General features: G+C 38.6%; 1 protein-coding gene across 9 annotated transcripts in view; it reads right to left on the reverse strand.

Moving 5' to 3' along the window:
- Positions 1-22,109, reverse strand: part of DPH6 (diphthamine biosynthesis 6) — a 380,184-nt gene that overhangs the window by 252,498 nt on the left and 105,577 nt on the right. For all 9 annotated transcript variants that reach the window (XM_039533241.1, XM_039533240.1, XM_039533239.1 and 6 more), the window contains exons 4-5: positions 13,048-13,121; positions 7,897-8,015 (exon numbers count right to left, since the gene is read on the reverse strand). In XM_039533241.1, the coding sequence (XP_039389175.1) occupies positions 7,897-8,015; positions 13,048-13,121 (193 nt within the window). The remainder of the gene's footprint in view (positions 1-7,896; positions 8,016-13,047; positions 13,122-22,109) is intronic.

The following is a 22,109-nucleotide window of genomic DNA, read 5'->3' on the forward strand; positions in this document are numbered from 1 at the left end:
AACTGGGACTGACTGGGCATGGAGACTGGGACTAAAGCTGGGAAGGGGTTGAGGGGAAGTTGGGAATATTTAGACAAGGATACTGGGACTCTAAGGGGGGAGGCTGGAATTGGGAGCCAGTGAGGAAAACAGACCCTTGCCTCATTCAGTGCACAGGATGGAGTCTCTTAATGAGCAGCTATTCAATATTCTGTTTATCCTAATCGTTCAGTGTGTGACCCCAAGGTTTATATATTGAACCCTACTCTGAAGGCAGAATTATTAATTTACTGGGTTTTTCTATGGTGCTCATCACTATGATATCTGAATGATTCACAAACATCTATTAATTTATTTTCACAAGACCCCGGTGAGGCTAGAGGGTGGCATTATTCCAATTTTACAGATGGGGAACTGAGACACTGTAAAGTCAAAAGTATCCAATAATTTTGGATGTCATATCTGAGATACCTATGACCCGTTTTTTCAGAGTACTTAGCATTAGATAGCACTTTATAAGTTCAGCTAGCCCCCTTTGACTTCAGTTGCAGTTAAGTGCTTAGCACTTTTGCAAATCAGACACCAGGCTCCAAGAAACCAAGGAACACTCCATTAATGACTCCCTGTAAAGAATCAGGTTTAACTGACCTGCCGAGCATCACACAGGAACTCTGTGGCAGAGGCAGAGAGAGCATCCAGTTCTCCAAAGCAGCATTAAATTATTTTAACCAAGAAAATGTTCTCTCTCTTTCTGCAGTTCTCAGCCTTAGTCACTACACACATTCCAACTTCTGCAACAAATGAGCCAAGTGGTCAATAGACAACAAAACCCTCATTCATCCTGTGCTCTGAATGAGGCAGTGAGTCTGTGGAAAAAACTGTATGTAATCATGTAATTAAACTCTATACCAGGGATCGGCAACGTTTGGCACGCGGCCTGCCAGGGTAAGCCCCCTGTCGGGCTGGGCCGGTCTTTTTACCTGCCAAGTCCACAGGTTCGGCCAAATGCAGCTCCCACTGGCCATGGTTCGCCGCTACAGGCCAATGGGGCTGCGGGAAACCGTGGACAGCACAAAACTTTAATGTGGGTAAAACGAGGGATGTGATGCGGCAAGTAAACAAACTGGCCCGGCCCGGCCCCTACATTAAAAAAATTCTTACAATTTTTTCACAGAGAAGTTCTAGCATCTCTATACTTTGGAACAGGAAATTAAAATTTGGTAGGGGTAAGGGGAGTAGATGTTACCAAACTGCTAAGGATGTTCCTTTTACTATCCCTATGAAAACCCACCCAAATTATAAACCTGTGAAAAATCACAGTTTGCACATGCTTAGAAGAGACTTGTTAGAGGTTGGCAGATAAATTCTCTGAAGATACAAACTTCTCAAAGGTGCTCCATCCCCTCACAGAGTATATATACCAACTGGACTGCGCATGCACCATCTTCACAGAGCAACTGAACATGCTCCAGGCTAGTATTGCAGGGGCTGAGAGCAAGACTTTCCCTACAATTCCTCCTTCCAGCAGCCCGCGGTTGTTGAGGTGCTAGGCACCTGAACTGGGAAGAGGGAGACTGTATATGTATCAGCTGCCTTTGTTTTACCCATCTCTGCCTAAGAGTTGTCAATGCCTCTAGTAAAATATTTACGAACAGACACTGCGTGACCAGGAGGTCTCTGGTTACCTGTCTCCAGAACACAGGTCAATACCTGTGTCTCTCTATTAACATAGACCAATAATTCCAAAAATAGGAACCAAAAGTCAGGCTACTAAATCTACATTTAAGCATCTAAAATAAGTGAGCTGAGCACACAGTCACTCTCACTGAGGCACAAATGGTCAATTACAAAACCCAAGGTGTGGAAGGAAATGAAATGAAATCTACAAACTTTTTGGTATAAGGTTTCTAGGCTACTCTCCTCCATTAACCCATCCACCTCCACATCTACAACTGCTACCTCAAGTGCCTCTCCTCCAACTTCATCCCAGATCCCGTCCAGTACTGTCTCTGCCCCCTTCAGTCCACTGAAACTTCTCTCGCTAAGAGCATGAAAGCTAAATCCAGGACCTCGTTTCCTTCATACGCTAACTTCTCTGCTGCTTTTGATTATCTCCATTATTCTCTCCTTGACAATCTTCGTTTACTTGAACCTTTGTGACTCCAATGTCTCCTTTTCCATTTCAAACTTCTCTGATCATTATTTTTAGCATCTGTGTCAGTAGCTCCCTTTCTCATTCTCTGCTCCATACGTAGCCCCTTTCTCCCATGTGATCCTTTCCTTGGATGATCTCATCTGTTCATTTGGTTTCAACTACCATCTCTGTGGTGATGACTCAAAAATCTACCTTTCTATCCCTTGCCTGTCTCCTTCCATTCAACCTGCCTTTTGGACATCTCAGCCTCCCTCTCAGACATCTCATGTCACCCCCCTCTTTGAATCAAGTTTCTCCTTCCCATCAAGGCCCTTCACAGCTTGTCTCTCCCCACTTACCAACTCTTTTTCTCATCACATCATCATCCTTGAATCCCTTGCTAGCTTTGACTGTGTTTTTGCCTCCTGCTCCCACAGCCACCTTTTCATTTTCCATGCTGAGCCCTATGTATGTAATGGGAATATCTGCAATAGGGCGAAATGGCTCCTGGTGCCTCAAGAGCCATGACCTCTCTGACAGTACAGGACAAACAAGTGACAGAGAGCTTTCTTTCTTTTTTGTTATTGTTAAATAATGTGAGTCGTATGGCTACCTGAATTCAGCACACAGATGCATTAAGGAAACATGTCTGAAGCAAAAAGGTCAAATACATTTACATTCCATAGGGTATGAGTAGATTAAGGAAGCTTTGCTCAAAAATGTAATTACTATAGTATGTGCTGGTTAGGAAACAAACAAGGTTTATAAGGAGGAAAAAAAAAAAGGAGTAACATGATAGCCATTCCTAAAGTGCATGCCAGGCATCCACTTGATTTACCAATTGTGTCAACAGTACAAAGAATACAATCATAACGAGTTACAAGCCTTCAGATTTGTGCGTAAGAAAATTATTTCGGCTAACTTTGTTGAAGAAGCGTCTTTTTAACAGATGTTTAAAAGCCATGTTTGAGAATGTCTTATCTTATTTCCAAGAGAATAGTTAATCATTAAAATCTTGTACTTGGTGATACAAAAGAAAATTATTTGCCATTTTATCTTCTATTTAAAATTATGATAAATGAAAGCAGTATTTTTCCCATTAGTAAAAACAAACAATATTGAAAGTAAAGGCTGTAAATGTTGTCATAAACTCTATTAAAGCTCTGGTGACTACCTCAGAAAAAGTAATGGAAAATAAAATAAGCTTAACTGGCTAAGAAAGAATATCCTGTTCTTTAGTTTTAACATAATGTGAAAAAGTGCTTGTATTTACAGTGGAGTCTGGAGGACTATGAAGGGATCTTATATTGATTTTTTTATCTGTTCCCTTTCTCCTCCTCTTTCCTTTTGTTTGTTAACACTCACTTGTCAAATCATGTTTTTAAATTGTCTGGGAAAAATCAGACAGCAATTTTTTAGGGGAAGAGACTGTCTTCCACTGTGTTCTGATAACACTCAGCATGAAGCCCCGCCCCTCAATCCTGATTCAGGGAACAGATTTTCAAAACTGCTCAGAAATGACAACTTGAGCATAATTTTTAAAAGAACCCCATTCCCATTTAACTGAATGAGGCAGATTTTCAAAAACAGTTCAACAGCCAGAAGCTCCCACTTATGTACCTAAATGGGAGCTATTGGGTGCTGAGGTCTTTCCTAAAGACTTTGGGTAAAAATCCTAGTTCCTCCGAAGTCAATGGGAGTTTTGCCATTGACTTCAATGGGGCCAGGATTGCCTTTCGTGCAATACTGCAATGAAAATAAATAATCAATATTCTCTGCTTCCATTATTCCCAAACAAATAAATAGAGTTACAATGTATTTTCTTTTATAAGGTCTAATAAAAGGGCTAGGATTTAGAAATATTATTTACCATGGGAAGCTGAGAGACCTGCCTTCTTAGCTGAATGCTTCTATTATTTGACCTAACGATTACAATTTATTATTCAGAGGTTTAATCTTACAATGGATAATTATTATACTGTAAGAGAACAGGAAGGAACTGCAATGTATAAATTGACTGAAGTAATACATATAAATCTCATAAAAGCTAGAAATTTTGGCTTTGCAATTCTGATTTTGATGAAAATATTGAATAAGCCATTTTTTTCTTGAATCCTCAAGCAAACAATCTGTACTAGTCCTTAATAAAATGTACTGAAGATTAATAGACTTTCAGAAGATTATTGTTAAAATATTGGGAAAAGCTAACAGCTCTGAAGTTAAATCAATTTAACTGTAAATAAGACATTAAAATAATTCAAATGATATAGAAACAACTCAAATTTATCATTCCATTATTTAATATATCATTGTAGCTGGGGGTTACAGATAACATTTGACTCGGGTCATATAAACTAGTCTACTGTAATCAGATTAAATATAAATGTTATCTTCATATTATCCTTGATGGTGAGAAATCATTATAGATCATACTGGGAGGTGGGGGGGAATCCCCGAAGATGTACTCTCCCTACTGCTCTGGAGTGGAAGTAAACTTACCACAGGTACATCTAATATGCTGCCCAGTGTGCCGGCATAACTAATTTAGTTTAGGATCTGTTGCAGATGGGATCTTAAGTTAACTTGAGAAATCATATTATATGCACAGACAGGGAATCATTTAGGTACAGATTCTGACAGTTACTCAAGCTGAATAGTACTTTAACCCACAAATGACCTAACTGAAGTCTAGTGTGAGTGAGGAGATCAAAATCAGGCCTTTCATGATTATGCTGACCCTTTATTATGCTCTGTTTCATCTGCTTCCTTTGGACAATTGGACAATTGATATAGCAGGATCTTGTGGTAAAGGAACCTATATGATAAAGGCAGCTATTACCAGCTATTTTTCAGCTAATACTGGCTAACCTGTATCATTTAAATTTGCTAAAGTGGAAATACTTTAGGGAAAAACTCATCACAGTTACTGTTTTATAGGCAGCTCTGGGCACCACAAATTGGGTGCTGGAGATAAATTTGTTTAAACAATTTTCTGCTTTTCCTAGTCAAATCTGCTCAGAGTTATTGGGTGTTTATCTCCTATTATTGGCACCTCTGAAACATACTTTAAGTTTTGGCCTTGGGACAAACTGAAACTGACTAACATATAACAGAAGGGACATGAAGATACATTATGTAGGGAGCTGGTAACAGTGTTCCTGTTGCACATGAGTGAAAGTACTTCATCTCCCATCATTTGGAGCAGCACACTATTCCAAGATGGAAAACTCTTGCTGCTGACAAGGCTAACTATTTGTAAAGGTGGATTTAAGGAAATGTACTAAATTAATGCTCATTTACTTGTATAATTATGTGCTGTCTACATAAACTATAAAAAGCCTTTTACCTTTCCAAAATTAGCACCAGGTTAATGGAAAACAGGACACGGGAGGGTGTGTGGGCATGCCAATGCTGATGAATGTCAAGCTCAAGTTACCTGACTTGCTTGTTGTTTTAACATCTGTACAGTATACCATCTAATGCATCACCTCTCAGACTTTTAAATCTGTTATTTTAAATGCATTCATAGCAATTTGGCTTAAAAGCGCCTTTGATTATTAAGCTAAAAGGCAAGTAGGTAACCTGTATCTTTAGCTTCTTTGCCACCTGATATGTTAAACAGCCTTCATACCTTAAACTTACTTTAATAAAGCATGCAATTATTAAAGCATTGCAGAATGGCCCCAAAGCACACAGGCTCCATTAAATTTGCTTATATCTAATTATGACTGCCTGAGGCAGGTGAGAAATTGAGTCTGATAAGATCTTTCTTTTTACCTTAACCAAAAAAAAAAAAAAAAAGCAGCAGTGATCTTCTATCTAATTACTATCTACAACTATTTACGGTATTTGCTCTTTAAAGGAACACTCCACAAAGCATTCTTTGTGCACTAACCAGTCAATTCTAACTTTTTAAAAGCATCTGAGATACAAAAGACAAGTTTATCTTGCTTCAGGGATGATACAGGTCACCAACCATGTCACCTCTGCAGTCATTTTCTGAATCACTTACCACTTTTTAAATGGATTTTGGCTTATAAACTAAAAATTATTTTGGTTCTAAACAATGTGTAAGAAGTACTGAATTGTCATACAGTTTAAGAGAGCTGCTTATGAGCAAAGCAAATGAAACAAAGTTCAGTTGGTGACATACAATTACTTAGTTCTGAAAAAGCATATTAGTTAATCTTATTCTTTTGTCTCACACTAAGATAAGTGCTGTAAAAATATAAGCAACAACCCTTCTCTGTTTGCTGTACATGAGCTGGAAACTTTCTTTCTTTTAAATAAAAGATCTTGAGCTTTTTTTCTTTATTTAAAGACAGAGAGGAAGTGAGGCAGTTAATTCCTATATATTGTACCCAATCACCCCCACCAGAGGAGAAAATGCTATTAAAAATGGGAACATCTCATGTAAATTGAGAGTGAATGACAAAGTTTTGTGTTTCTAGTCATTTTAATAATGCTAGCAGCACTGAAAGATCCACTGAGAACAATGAAATGAGACCATACTAGTAAGTGCTGTAAAACTAAAGTGTTCTGACAAGGGAAACCCAGCTGGAGCTGAAAGGACTTCAACAAAGAAAATAAATAAATAAAAAAGATTTAAAAAAAAAAATGATAGTAGTTTCAAGCCAGGCTATGAATAAACAACTAAAGTTACTCTACATAACTCTTAAAAAGTATTACACCACAATATTACCCCTTTGTTTTTAAAAAAGGGTATTTAAAGAAGTAGAAAAAGGCATTAGACACAATGTGAAAGTGTCACATATATGCTAAACGTAAGACCTGTCACACACCAAGGTTATACAACACAATTTATCAGATATATATTTTTATCCACCCATGTAGAACTGACTCTTTTCTATTATACTAGCCATTCTTTGGTCTAATGACCCACAAAACCCTAGTGACCCCAAAAGAAAAAGGGGGGTTTGTCACTTTTATTCTTAAACCCTAATCTGATACTTTTACATTAAAAACTGCTTTGAGTCCTGTAATTTGGAAATGATGTAGTGTGCCATTAATAAGGTTCTCATCTGCTTCTGTATGGTTACAGAACACGTGCCACTCAATAAAGCTTTCTTTAATAGTCCACTAGAGTACATCTTTTGTCTTTGCAAACATTCTGATCATCTTTTGTAATGGCTTGCTTCAATATAAAAGTCACGCTCTAAACCATTGCCAATGAAAGTCAAAGGATATGTTGATTCTGAACTCTGATTTACTCAAACAACTAAACTATAACTGTCATTCTTTCAAAAATATCAGTGACACCCCACCTACTGTGTGCTATCAGCTTCACAAATTTAAAGACTGCTGTTATACAAGTTCTTTAAGTCCCAATATAAATGTTGGATATTAATTTGTTAATTCTTTGTTACATCTTTCTGTGATATTTTATAATTCTGAACCCATCTCTAGCCATCAATTTGTATTCCCTATGAATGACAGTACTGTGGACCATTGCATTATATATGTATGTATACTGGGAGGGGGAAATAACTGAAGGAATTTAATGACTAAGCTACAAAAATCTATTGTGTATATTATGTATTATTTATAGGTTCCATTAATTGTTCAGACATATTGTCATATTCTGGCAAAACTCATTTTAAAATCTATCCTTCTTCACCTCTTCATATTACTGTTTCTCACCTTAAATTACAAAACAGAGTTTTTGTTTTCTTTTTCCTTGCTATGCTTTTGCAGTTGCTCATTAATAAATTAAGTTTACCAAAGTGTTAACATACAGCATTGTTCATAATCTGGATACCTACCAAAAGCTGCTACTTTTATGATGATGGCTTGAATGTTAGATGATATCATTTCTTTGAGCAAAGCTTCCTGGTTTCGACGCCAAAGGTAAGCTAAAGGCTGCAGATTAAGCCTCTTACACCTTTTTAAAAGAAAAATAAAGACAGATCATTGGGTGAATTTCAATTATGATGCTCTTTTACATGGAAAAATGTGTTCAACAATAAACGTAACACATTTCTAGGGTGTCCTACTATTAAACATGTACCGGTATGTTTTCTAAACTTTCAATATTTTATCATAATGAATGTATTAAAAACATGTTATCTTTTACAGAGTACAGTGTGTATGTGTACTGTATGAAAAAAGAATACTAAACAACCTGATTCTGATTTTAATTGTACCTGTATAAATCACTGATGTTAATAATGTTACACTGGTAACATAAGTATAAACAAGGGCAAAATTAAGCCCCAAAACTTCATATACATAACCCCATATCAATCCAGAAGACGGTATATTTCTGTCCACAATATTAAGGACAACACTGCTTATCTGTGGAATGCACAGAGCAGATCGCCACTGTATATTCTGAATTCGTTATACATTGGGATCAACTGGATTGCCACATACAGAATGAGTACAGAATCTGTACTAGAGATACAAAATGCCAATCCAAGGAGACTAGTTTCACCTGCTGTACTTACACTTCTTTGATATATGCTCTTTAAATTGCATTTGTATTTATCACATTAGACGATCACTAATTCACACTACTGACAGGGAGAGACCCATTGCAAATTAGTAAATTTTGTGAATTAGTGAGAAAGTGGATAAAAACAAAAATAAAGCAAGGAGACTTTGTCCATTATGGCCCAAACCTGGCAAACACAAACAAGTAGATAACCTTACTCACATGAGCAGTCCTATTAAAACAATAGAACTACTCAAATTACATACAGAATAGACTTATTTTGTCAATTATCATTGTTTCAATTATTTAACACATGATCGCGTATCAGAAGAATTAACATTATTTTTAAATGTGTGGCTAGAATTGAGGACCTGAAGAAAAGCTCTTTATAGCTCAAAATTTTGTCTTTTTCAACAACAGAATTTGGTCCAATAAAATATAGCATCTTAGCCAACTTGTCTGCCTAGAGTTATGCACCTAAATATTTAGGCATCTAAATAAGTGGCCTGATTTTTAAGATGCTGAGCAACCAGCAGCAAAGTAAAAGGCAGCTGTTGAGTGCTTGGCAACTTTGAGAATCAGGTACCTAAATGTGGATTTAGAATACTAAATTTAGGCACCCCATGTCGCATCCTCAAAATAATTCAGCATTTACCTAACTCTGAAAGTATTACTGAAAGTAATAACTGACTTCAATGTAAAGGTCAACAATGAGCTCTCCTGAAAAAAACCCCACCCTCAGTTTTTAAAAACCTGGCCTAACTGTTCTATAGTTTCTTTTGCAATTACTATTACATATTTTCTGGGAAGTTGGGCTATTTTCTGCTAGATTAAGGTGTATAACTAGCAAGGTTCTATTCCTTTTCTCTGTAATTTTCAGCAACCTGCATATAAACTATTGGTGAGGGCAAAACGAATGAAACAGCCTCTAAAGTGTTCATATACAGAGCAGTCATTTTTGGTTGGTTGTTGTTTTGGAGTGGATTTGAAATTCTTTAATTATTTTGGCCTGAATAGGTTCTCTCTTTTTTTTAAATAGTTAAACACCATTAATAAACACCAGCATTTAGAGGCCCAAAGTTAAGTTAATAAATGCATATTCTTCCCCTCCTATAAGTGCCTAAATATGGCGTTAGAACCCAGTCTGAAAATCTAGGCCTCAATGCAAAGTAAGTTGCTCAAATGCTTTCACTGGATATTCCAAAACATGGAATAGGTAAAATGAAACAGTCATTCTACTGATATGCCTAACTATAAAGGGTGAAAATGTAAAATAAAGGAACAAACATCCTTATGAATTTACACCATGTGAAAGTTTCAAACTATAATCTACTCAAAAATATTTATTGTACAAAATATTTTCTACAAGATAAACTCTGATTGCCCCAAACTGATTCTCACTTTAGAAGATAATCTTCACTCCTAATTTTTTTGGGGTGTTCCTTGATTATTAAGGACAATAGCACTCGGTTTAAATGATTTAAAACTTTTAGAGCAATATTATTAGCATATGTATGCATATGGTATTGCAGTTTGTTTAGAGGGGTTAGCAAGCAATTATTTAATGATCTAATTTAACTGACACAGATAAAGAGTGGGGTATAGGATTTTCAATTTTAAAATGTTGTGGGCTTCACAAATAGGTTATTATATTATGTACTGGACAGATAAGGATTCTGATATTCCCAGATTGAATGTGGAGTCAGAATTCTATACTGTTTTTCTTAGAATTTCTTTAGCTTTTAAAATTTCCCTAAATTATCTTATGACAGGGGAAAATACTCCTTTGTTTGTATAAGTCAAGCATTCACACTGAGTACTTATGCATAGACTTAGGTATCCTAAACTCCCAGTTCCTCCTTCAAGAGGAAGGAAAATTGGATGATCTTCATGAAGTCTGTATTATTAATAAATAGTGATTTTTATAGGAATGTAACGCAGTTCTTATTTTTCTCAGATTTGCAAAAAGAAAGGTCTCCTTAGAACTTTTTTAAACCATCCTACTAGTGAGTTAGTCATGAAACCACTAGAATTGTATTTATTTAAATTCATAAAAATAAAAAGAGGCCCCTAGCCAAGGCTCTAGGCATTCCTGCCATAAATTACAAAAACAAAAATTTAAACAACCTGAGGAACACAGAATTAACTTTACCACCCACATATCTGATTCCCCCGAAAAGTCTACCTCTGCAGAAGCTCATACAAATAGATGCACCTTGCAGCATGCCCCAAAGGCCAACATATCCAGCATATTTCAGACTAGGCTGAGAGCCCTGCATGGGGAAGGCCCTCTCACCAACCAACTCTTTTTAAAATTAAGGGAGATTCGAGTACTTTCACTGAGTGCCTCAGCAACTGTGGTAGTATGGTCTGAGAAGAGGTGGACTCTCAGGCAGAAAAGTACCACATCGTTTAGGGCTTAATAAATCAAAACTAACACCTTAAATTCAATATGGAACCCACTATATAGCTATGCACATTATGCAGCACTGGTGACACATGCTGCCACCTCAGAGCACTGCCTAATAGATGCATTCTGCACTAGTTTAAATTTATGGTTTGACCTAAATGATTTTTCATTAGCCTAAATTTACCCAGGGAAGAGCTAGCATCTGATTTCTCTGCAGCCATGGAGGCAGACATTTTGACCTAAATCCTACCCGTCACTTCACCTGAAACTCTGAGCCTCATGGTAAGGTTTACACTTTTCTCCTTCCAAAGCTCCAAGAGTTGTATTTGCAAATAGACTTTCTAAAAGCCCAACAAAAAGTCTTGTGCATGTTGCTAGGGTGTGTATATTTGCCAGTGTATCTTTATACATTCAATCTTTGCTGAAACTCTCTGAAGAGGGAGTATGGTACACCCACATTAAAAGAATCTTCCCACTACAAATGAGAAATGCAAGTTGCTGCTTAATGATTTTTTTAAAATTATTATTAAACAAACCTTCTGTGACAGACTTTGCTAAGTTTTGGCTTGTTTTCAAGAGGAAGTAATGGGAGTACAGCCAATATCAGGTGTCTCATCTATTTTATTAATTGAAAAAGCTATGGTGCTTTTTCTATTAACTCCTGATCATATTTCAGGAGATTCAGCTGGTTTGGAGGAAAGTATGATGAATCAGTGGATGAGCTTTGTATGTTTTACAATATATCTTTGTTTTTAGATTCTTGTGGGTCAAAGTTATATTTATTATGGTTCTGGTCATTTTTGTTTCCTGTCCTTAATGGAAATTTTAGTTGAAAAATGTCAACTGGTGACCACCAGATTATTTTGGTCAATTCTAGATTTTGGAATTGAGCAGTGAATCCTCCAGCTGAAACTGAGAAAAGTCAGTGGAAGTAATACCTAATACCTCTCCCATTATATCAATGCCAAAACTGTCAATAATGTCAATGGATCCAGGATTAGACAGAAAGAAGCCTGTAGAATAGAGGTGGGCAAACTACGGCCCGTGGGACTGTCCTACCCAGCCACCGAGCCCCTGGCCCGGGCGGCTCACCCCTGGCCCCTCCCCTGCTGTTCCCTCTCCCCTGCAGCCTCAGCTCACTCACTCCGCGGCCAGCGCAATGCTCTGGGTGGCGGGACTGTGAGCTCCTGGGGCAGCGCAGCTGCAGAGCCGGCCTGACTCAGTGCTCTGTGCTGCACGGTGGCAGCAGCAGCATGGCCCGGATCCAGCCGGGAAGCGTGACTGTAGAAACTCCTGCCACCGGTGCTCCAGGCAGCACGGTAAGGGGGCACAGAGCAGGGGGGGTTGGATAGAGGGCAGGGGAGTTGGGGGGGGTCAGGGGGCAGGGGTGTGGATAGGGGGGGGGATGGTTGGGGGGACCAGGGGGTTGAATTGGGGCAAGGGTCCCGGGGGGCAGTCAGGAAGGGGGAGGTTGGATAGGGTAGCAGGGGGCAGTCTGGGGCAAGGGTTCCGGGGGCAGTCAGGGAACAGGGCGAAGGGGTGGCTGGATGGGGCAGGGGTCTCGGGGGGGCATCAGGAATGAGAGGAGGGGTTGGATGGGGCAGCAGGGATCCGGGGGTCATCAGGGGACAGGGAGTGGGGGGGTGGATGGGGCAAGGGTCCTGGGGGGGCCATGAGGGAACAGGGGTGGGTTGGATGGGGCAGGAGTCCTGGGGGGAGGGGGAGCAGATAGTAGATAGGGGCCGGGCCATGACCCCCTCCCCTAACCAGCCCCCATACAATTTATGAAACCCGATTCGGCCCTCAGGCTAAAAAGTTTGCCCACCCGTGCTGTAGAATCCATCAAATCCATCTACTATAATTTCACTACTGGTATATATGGAAGATATACATACAAAGAAAAAAGCACAGTGCTTTCCGTTAGTTTTACGAATCAGGTATCTTAGAAAATGGAATAAAAGCACCTGTTTCTGTTCTATACTACAGACTTTTTGTTGGTTTTGTTCACATCACTGACAAAAAATATATTTTTTCAAGTTTATAAGTAATTTCTCAAGAATATTTTCTTACACGTCTTCCACTCGAACTCGTTGATAGTCAGAAAGAATGGCTCCTACAGAGACACCTTCAACTCCTTCCTTGTCCTTTGGGGGGGGAAAAAAGGAATAGTAGTGTTACAGATACGTTAATGCACATACTCATCGGCAGTCTGGAGATTCAGAAATACATATTACTTCACTTTGAAAACCAACCAGAACGAATGGATCCTTTTCTCAGTACCTAGTATTTAAGAAAAAAAAATGAGTGGTCTGCAAGGCCAATCTGCTCCGTGGATACTACTCCAACCTCAGAGGGATCAGTACTCTGCTACCTTAGTACCACTACTCTACAAAGGAAATGTCCAGTGTATCTGCAAAGCATCAGACCCTACCCTGCTCCCTGTTCCTAAAATCCGTATCACCATTCAGTGTAGCTGCTCTGGTTCCTTTATGCCTGGTACCCTCCATTCCAACAGGAGAAAGACAGGATTTGCCATTTTGCCCCTGAGAGCACAAATGAAGGCTTATTATGTTCCTCCCTCCTACAATCTATGCTGGGATGTTTTGCACCACAGAGAAAGTCTCTGAGGAGTCCTAATGATTTTTCTCTACTTTAAATTCTTTGCTCTTCTCCCATACAAGGTCCTATGCCACAACAATGAACCCGGGAAAAACTATACAGCCAGTTACTACTTTTCCTTAAAACAGGTCTCTGTCACCCTAAGGAAAATCATTCCATGAACAAACAAATCTTTTCAAAATACAGTGGTCACCATTAAACAGTATTTTGCCAACGTTTACGACAGAGTGGAGTGTGAGATTATGATGTTTTTCCCATACACAGAACAGTAGATATCTGTGGTAACTGTGAGAAACTGTTGACTTTGATAGCTTCTGTTTTAAAACAGATTTTCTGGGTTGTTTTCCCATATGATCATTGTTTCTGTTTTTAATTACTTAAGCTGATATTCTTTTTTTTTGAAAATATAGTAGAAACATTACATTTTAAAATGAATGTACTTTTTAAATGATTCATGGGAAGCATCTGTTTTTTCTTTTTTTATCTTGAGTTCAAATCAGAACCAATTTACTGGAACAGCAGTATCATTCTTTTTCCTAAATTTTCACCCAATAAAACTCACTTGAGCTGAATTAGTTTTCCTGCCATGGCTGATCATGGTTTTAAGGTGTAATTTCTCCTCTGAGGTTGCTCTGTCTTGTACAAATCCTGTGAAGTTTGCAGCAAGACTTTCTCACAAAACTTTCATCTATATACCTATCCATATATGTATCTCAGAATGAAATTGGTCTTTTTTGTCATGACATTCAATTGAAAACTCATAGTCAGTTCCTTATCAGTATTACCCCCCAAGTCACTTGCTTCATAACTATTTTTAGATAACAATTCCCTGTTTTATCCCTGTGCTGCATTATCCTTTCCTTAGTGTATTATTTTATATTTCTTTACATTAATTCTCATCTCATACCAGTCCAACCAAATTCCCAAGTTGTTCATATCTAACTGTATTTTTGATTGAAAATCCTCTCTATTTGTCATAACTCCTAGCTGTATCATCTGCAAATTTGATCACTGTTGAATTTACATTCTCCTTCAGGTCATTAATGAATGTTGAATAATACTGATCTCAATACCAAGCTCTATATGGGATTTCACTTGATGTCTCTGCACATTCTGAAGTAATGCTATTGATAATAAGTTATGATATCTTATCTGTCAGCAGTTCATTATCCATTGATATTATTATCCAGACAATACTCCTCCTGCTTCTCTTTGAGATTTCTGTACAATACTAAGTGAAAGGACGTTTAAAAATACAGATAAATTACATCCATTGCACTTCTCTTGCCCACCCAGTCTGTTATTATATTTAAAAAGAAAAAGGAAAAGAGTAATCAAGCTACGATCAAGCTAAGCAGAATTGTCTCTGAATAGAATTCTTTTCAAACTTTTTCATGGAGCCTTGTTGGGTCTATTTAACGTGTATACTATACATTTGAAAGCTTTTCTCAAGTATTTCTTTGTTCTGCTTGTCTTTGATATGTGAGATACTTGTACTGCTCTTAGTAATACTAGGAGCACTTATATATAGGGTTGCCAGGCGTCCAGTTTTGGACCAGAATGCCCAGTCGAAAAGGAACCCTGGCGGCTCCAGTCAGCACTGCTGACCGGGCCGTAAAAAGTACGGTCGGCGGCGCAGCGGGAGCTGGGGCTAAGGCAAACTCCCTGCCCTAGCGCTGTGTGGCTCCCAGAAGCAGCCGCCAGTTCCCTGCAGCCCCTAGGCACATGTGCACCCAGGGAGGCTCCATGTGCTGCCTCCACCCCGAGAGCCAGCCCCGCAGCTCCCATTGGCAGGAACCATGACCATTGGCTGGGAACTGCAGTAAGCACCGCTGGGACACCGCACCCCCTCCTCCACCCCAAGCCCCTGCCTCACCCCCGGAGTTCCTCCCACACCCAAACTCCCAACACCTTGCCCCAGTCCCCTCCTGTACCCCAAACCCTTCTTCCCTAGAGCCCACCCCCCGAAGCCGGAGTCCACACTCCAGTCCCCTGCCCCAGTTGGGAGCCCTCCCCCACACCATGAACCCCTAATTTCTGGACCCACCTGGAGCCCGCACCCCCTGTCCAGAGCCCATACCCTCCATACCACAACTCCCTGCCCCAGCCCACAGCCCTCTCCCGCACCCCATCCCCTCATCCCCAGCCCCACCCTGGTGCCTGCACCCCCAGCCAGAGCCCTCACCCCCCTCCCACACCCTCACCCCCTGCCCCAGCCCAGTGAAAGTGAATGAGGGTGGGGGAGAGCGAGTGACAGAGGGACGGGGATGGAGCGAGCGGGGCGGGGCCATGGGAAGGGGTGGGAGTGTTCTGTTTTGTGCAATTAGAAAGCTGACAATCCTACTTACTGTATATAGCAGAGTCAGGTACAAAGCACTTTATAAAACTATATAATTATTCCCATAACAACTTTGTTAGGTACAGCAGCTAAGTATTATTCTGTATATTTGCACTTTATGTAAATAGTATATGCTTCGCATTAGCATTGCTTAGTTATAAATTAGGCTACACCATGGAATAAGTATTGAAGTTTAAGTATATTAATGCACTCTCAAAAGATTTAAGTTCACTTAGTCTTCATGCTTATGCCTTATACACATCCAAGGGGTATTAATAGATCAATGACCTATTGAACAAAATGTGAATGATGCCACTATAATTTATGTTGCTCATTACCACATTTACAACCAGATTTTCTGTTTATGCATGTGCCATTATTTTATGAAAATCATTCTATGTTGTGAAGTGAGAGTTTTCCATTTTCATTAATATTCTTAAAGTTTTCCGTGACCATTTCTAAGAGTACCATGTTTTTAACTGAAAACAGAAACTCCAAAAATAAAAATATTTACAACAAACTAAGGCTTTACAATCACATTTTAGGCATTAGGTCTAGAAAGCAAAGAAAATATCAGTGTTGTGTACCCAAAGCATGACTTCTGTTAATTATTATCACTATGAATGAATGACACACTAATCACCCTCATTCTAATTACTGTGTATTTCTACTTCTGACCCAGCCACTGGGATGTATTTAGACCTGACTTGCTCTCTACAATATGGCAAAACTGCACAACAACATGCTATTGACTTTATATTCTGGCTGAATTTACTCTTGGTTCATCACTGTTTTGTTTCGCCTTTATCAGTTTTTCTGTAATTATATAGTGCCAATAAAGGCATAAAATATAAGCAAGTACACTGTAGAAACAAATATTCATCCAGAACTTGAGATTTTCAGGTATAGAACCTTTATAATTCTCCTGTATCACCTCACATCAAGAGATTTATTCTCAACTGTCTTCCAAAACATTTAATACAATCCCAATAATGAACGTTTTATTTCCATGTTTGCCAATCTCCAACATATTGTTCTGTATGAAAGTACACAGTAGCATATATTTCCCTTAATCCAATACAGCAGACTACTAGTAATGGAGACATTTAAGCAGTTACTAGTGCAGGGATCAGCAACCTTTCAGAAGTGCTGTGCGGATTCTTCATTTATTCACTCTAATTTAAGGTTTCATGTGCCAGTAATACATTTTAACATTTTTAGAAGGTCTCTTTCTATACGTCTATAATATATAACTAAACTATTGTTGTATGTAAAGTAAATAAGGTTTTTAAAATGTTTAAGAAGCTTCTTTTAAAATTAAATTAAAATGCAGAGCCCCACCCGACTGGTGGCCAGGACCCGGGCAGTGTGAGTGCTGCTGAAAATCAGCTCGCATGCCGCCTTCGGCACACGTGCCATAGGTTGCCTACCCCTGTACTAGTGTCTTATAGAATAACAGAATACATTTTGGATTATTGATGACAGACATTTCAAGGTAACCACGTTTTTGTACCATTAGTAGAAGTAGTACAGTATTATCATAGCATCTAGGAGTCCTAGTCATGGACCAGGACCCCCTTGTGCGAGGCACTGTACAAACACAGAACCAAAAGATGGACCCTACCCCAAAGATCTTACAAGAAAAGACAAGAGATGGAGACAGATAGAAGTACAAAGAAACAATAAGGCAGCCAGTGACAACTCTGAAAAGCGCCAGCTCACCAGGATTAAGAAAGAGAAAACTACAGGAAACTTAACAGGAGCCAAAACTATTTATCTGCTAAAAAAGGGCAGCTGAAAAAGTGGCTGCTTTAGGGCTGGAGCTGTTTGTCTTTGCCAGAGTAAAAGGGCCAGTTCCATAAAAGCATGAGAAAGGAGAAAAAGTTACCATACAATGATAACCCTACACTACGAAGACCCACTAGGATGCAGACAACCAACAAGAAAATAGCTGTTGTACATGAACACTACACCATACATCCAAATTGAGAAACTGTGAAAGGTAGGCTGATAGACTATTATGTCAGACACTGCCACAAGTTAACATGCACACATATGTTAGACACATGGGAATTTTATAATATAGTGTTAGCATATAAAGATACATACTCACAGCCAATTTAACAGTGTGAGGAATGATAAGGCTGTCAGAAAACGTGCTGTAAATAAACTGGGAGTATACGATCTGCTTAGTCAGACATAGGACTGAGTCTGAAAATAATAAGATTATCAATATAAGAGATCAAGAAAAGTTGACTAAACTTTAAAGTTCAGATATTAGAAAAATTACTACAATTGCATCTTTTCCCTCAAATTGAATCCCTATGTGCGTTCAAAGTCATATCTGCTCACTATAATGATCCCTGAAAAACAATTTAACTAAGAGAAAGTGAACTGATCTCATGTAACATAAACAGAATTGTTAACTATGTTAAAGGCAAGGCTGTTGCATAAATGTGAATGAGGGAAAATTTGGGGCCATAAAATCTTTTACTAGTGATGATGTATGAACCAGAAAAAGAAGAGATTTACTTTCAGATCTCAGATTTGTAGTTATATAAATCCCAAGATCTTTTTACTTGTAAGCAGAGCAAATTAAAAATATTAATTTAAGCCCCACAGTGTCATATTTACCTGGTCAATTGTCAGAGAACATCACTTTAAGAGTCTCTAAGAAGCAAGGTGGATTTGATTTAATCATGGATTTCTACATAAAAGTGCATTCTTGTTCGCTGTTATAACCTTAATACATTTTCTTCACAACTCAGAGATAGATGTAGGTTTCATTTTTAGAAGGTACACACTATACATTTTTAAAGTGATTTATTTTGAAAACTTTCAGATTAGTTTTACAGCTATAGCAGAAAATGAATGACTGTTTGGTTATTTCATTTATCAAAGGTAACTGAAGCAGATATTTATGAAGTCATTGGGAGATGAATTATCATTAATAATTGGAGGATTTTCTTGCCATGCTGTATTAGGAGGAGAACATCACCAGATGGAAATTTAAATTGTTTTATTTAACTAAAACAACAAAGTTATGTATTCTGGATTTTTTTCTTCAACAGCAAACATATAATATTTTAACAAAACAAGCATATGAATTTCTGAATTTAGCTAAACATTCAAGTTTTTTTTTTCAACTCAGGTTTGTTTTTGTTAAAATTGTTTTTAACTAAAAGAGTTCAATGACATATTTAAAAACAAAAACAAAAATTAAATCAACTATGTCAGCTAGGTCAACATGAGAAACTTAAAAAATCGGCTTCTGCAGCTAACTCAGTCGTCTTCACCTTCATTTTCCTGTTTGTTCAAAATCTGGAAAAGAAAAACAAGCTTTCCTGCTTTTTCAGGTCCCAAACGATTTCTCAATTTGGAATGAATTAGTCCAAATGAAGAAAATAGTCTTTCTACACCAGCAGAAGAAGCTAATTCTGTTTAAAGTGACATTATCACATCAACAGTCTCTGAATCCAATTGCTTAAATGTCTTCCACCAGTTCACTGGTGTGACTTTCTTTAAAACATCATCAGCAAACATATATTTCTTGAATGGTTCTTATTCCCAAATTGGGTCTCTTTTACGGCCTGCTGCCATTATTGGTTTTCCCTTCTAGTGAAAGAATGGTGTGGTAGATCTCAAATCAATGAAGGCTACACTCAGAAAGACCTCAAGACTTCTGGAATATGCTGCTCAAACAGTTTCACTTTTGTTTCTACTTCCTTCTCACATTCATCTCCAGACTTCTTCTCCTTGCCCAGATCTATTCTGCCCCCAACAATCTTCTATTCATTGAACTTCTTGAAACTCTGTACTTTTAGAGAGAGATAAAGGATTGACTCTGTGTACACAAATTTGCGGAGGGACAATAAGGTTGAGGTCTGTTATTTCTCACCTCTATATATTATTTATTTATTTATTTAAAAACATTTTAGCTGTTAACAAGCACAAATCCACAGTTTGAAAACTGCAAAACTAAGCATCTCTGATGGTATCTCTTAGATTGAGCACTGAGTCCCATTGGATAATAGAGAGATTAACCTAAATAATCTATACAGAAGCTCATGGAACCCCATAAAATTGGGTCCCTAATCCATGAACTATTGGAACTCATTTACAAAACTTTTCTTAAACATTACATGAATATATTGTCTCATACTATAGAATTTTAATTTATAATCCCTATTCCATGATGAGATATCTTTGAGCTATAATGCATCTTACTTAAAACTGTCTGCATTTTTAATTATTTTTTTTAAATTGTTGATTTTTATCCACCCTGCTAAGAAGATACAAAAAGTCAGAAGCATAGACAGACATTCTAAACTGCACAAACTCTAGCATAGTAACTTTTTACATCACGCGTGTTTAATTGTAAATTTAAGGAACTGTAGTTGACTGAAATTCCTTTCTCTTCTACATCCAAATGGAATCTTTTCAGTAATGTGAGCAGATATGGCTTTGAATACACACACAGAGAGAAGAAATTATAACCTGGCCAGTTCTCAAGAAACAAACCACTTTGGCTACCAGCACCTTCTCAACAAGTCTGCCCCCAGTACGGACACTGGAGTCAAAACTAAGACCACTAAACCTCTGCCAACATCTCTTTCACAATTATATCAGTACACAAGACATGAGGGTGTTGGAAGAGTTTCTGAATAATTTCCTTATTGCTACAGACAGGTGACAAACATCAATGCCCTTTTGTCAGCAGTCTGCAACACAGACACTCAGAATGCATTGCTGATTCACATAAAAGTCCTAGTAGAAGAGGCAGTCCAACTAAGTTGGCTTCACTCACTTTTCTGGAACAGATCCCAGAGTCTTGATAGGCAGCCCCAAAAGTCTCGATCCCTCCCACTTCCTCTCTCTTTTAGCACATATGCTATGTGAGGCTGCTTGGGGAAATCATGAGATATGGTGGACTCCAATGCCACCTAACCTTATGATTCTCTCTTAGCACACTTGGGTGAAGGCAGTAAGATGCTGCAGTAGGCCCCAAAATCCTCTGAGGTAAGAGTGAAATGAAGCATGGAAAATGCTTCGAAGAACTGGCTAGATCACTAACCTCAGTGAGGGTATCAGCCCTCCAATCATCACTATTAGGCTACGTATCGGGGATCAATTTATCGCATCTTGTCCGAATTGACGCCTGTACTCCACCTCGGCAGGAGGAGTAAGCGGAGTCGACGGGGGAGCCACAGCGGTCGACTCGCCGCCGTGAGGACGGCCAGGTAAGTCAAACTAACATACTTCGAATTCAGCTACGTGAATAGTGTAACTGAAGTTGTGTATCTTAGTTTGAACTCCCCTGCTAATGTAGCCCAGGGATTAGAATCTTACTGGATTCATCCCTTCCTCTGGAAACATTAGCAAGTGGAGGAAAGAAAGAATGTCTTCTCCACCTGCAAGAGACTATGCCCATTCTTCTCATAAAAGGCCTTGCCATTTGATCCTCTTCACAGACTTCAGATTAAGCAACTACAACCCACTCTACTGGTGGCTGAAAGTGAAGGCCACATAAACACTCCTGTTTGTACAGATTCAGCAAGCCTTCTCCAAAACCAAGCAAGCTTATGTGCGTATCACACTGCTGCTAATACACATAATAGTGGCTACACATTCAATTCCAGATCCAATTCAAAGTCCTTTAATTGGCCACAACTCCCTTTTGACTGCTGGGGGCAGAGGTCCCTAAGATATGGAACTTATTGATAGAGAAGAGAATGAATGTGGCCATTATCAGATCAGAATGCAATGGACATGCTAAAAATAAGTGACTTACACATATTGTATTCCCAATCGATCAGTATGAAGTAGGCAGGAAATTAAACTTCATTATGAATCAAATTTTCTGCTGGCCTAACTGCACAGTAGTCAATGAAATTTGGCTCTATTTTTTTGGTTAACTTTTACAACTGCCCATGCATGTGTAATTTAAGTCACTCAGATTTTCTTCAGTTTCACAGCATCCCCAAAATGTTCCTTCCCAGGAGCTGCAGGTGCATCTTGTAGGGGAAATCTAGCTGTGAAGCTGCCAATGTGAGAGGAGATTAACACTTTAAACAAATATGCTGATAACTAATGACACTTGGTGGGTAATCTGACTTTATCTACAGTCCCGTCTGCATGACTTACTCATAAAGGACCAAGGTCCTGATCCTAACTG

Source organism: Mauremys reevesii, linkage group 4, assembly GCF_016161935.1.
Source record: "Mauremys reevesii isolate NIE-2019 linkage group 4, ASM1616193v1, whole genome shotgun sequence".
NCBI classification, from domain to species: Eukaryota; Metazoa; Chordata; order Testudines; family Geoemydidae; genus Mauremys; species Mauremys reevesii.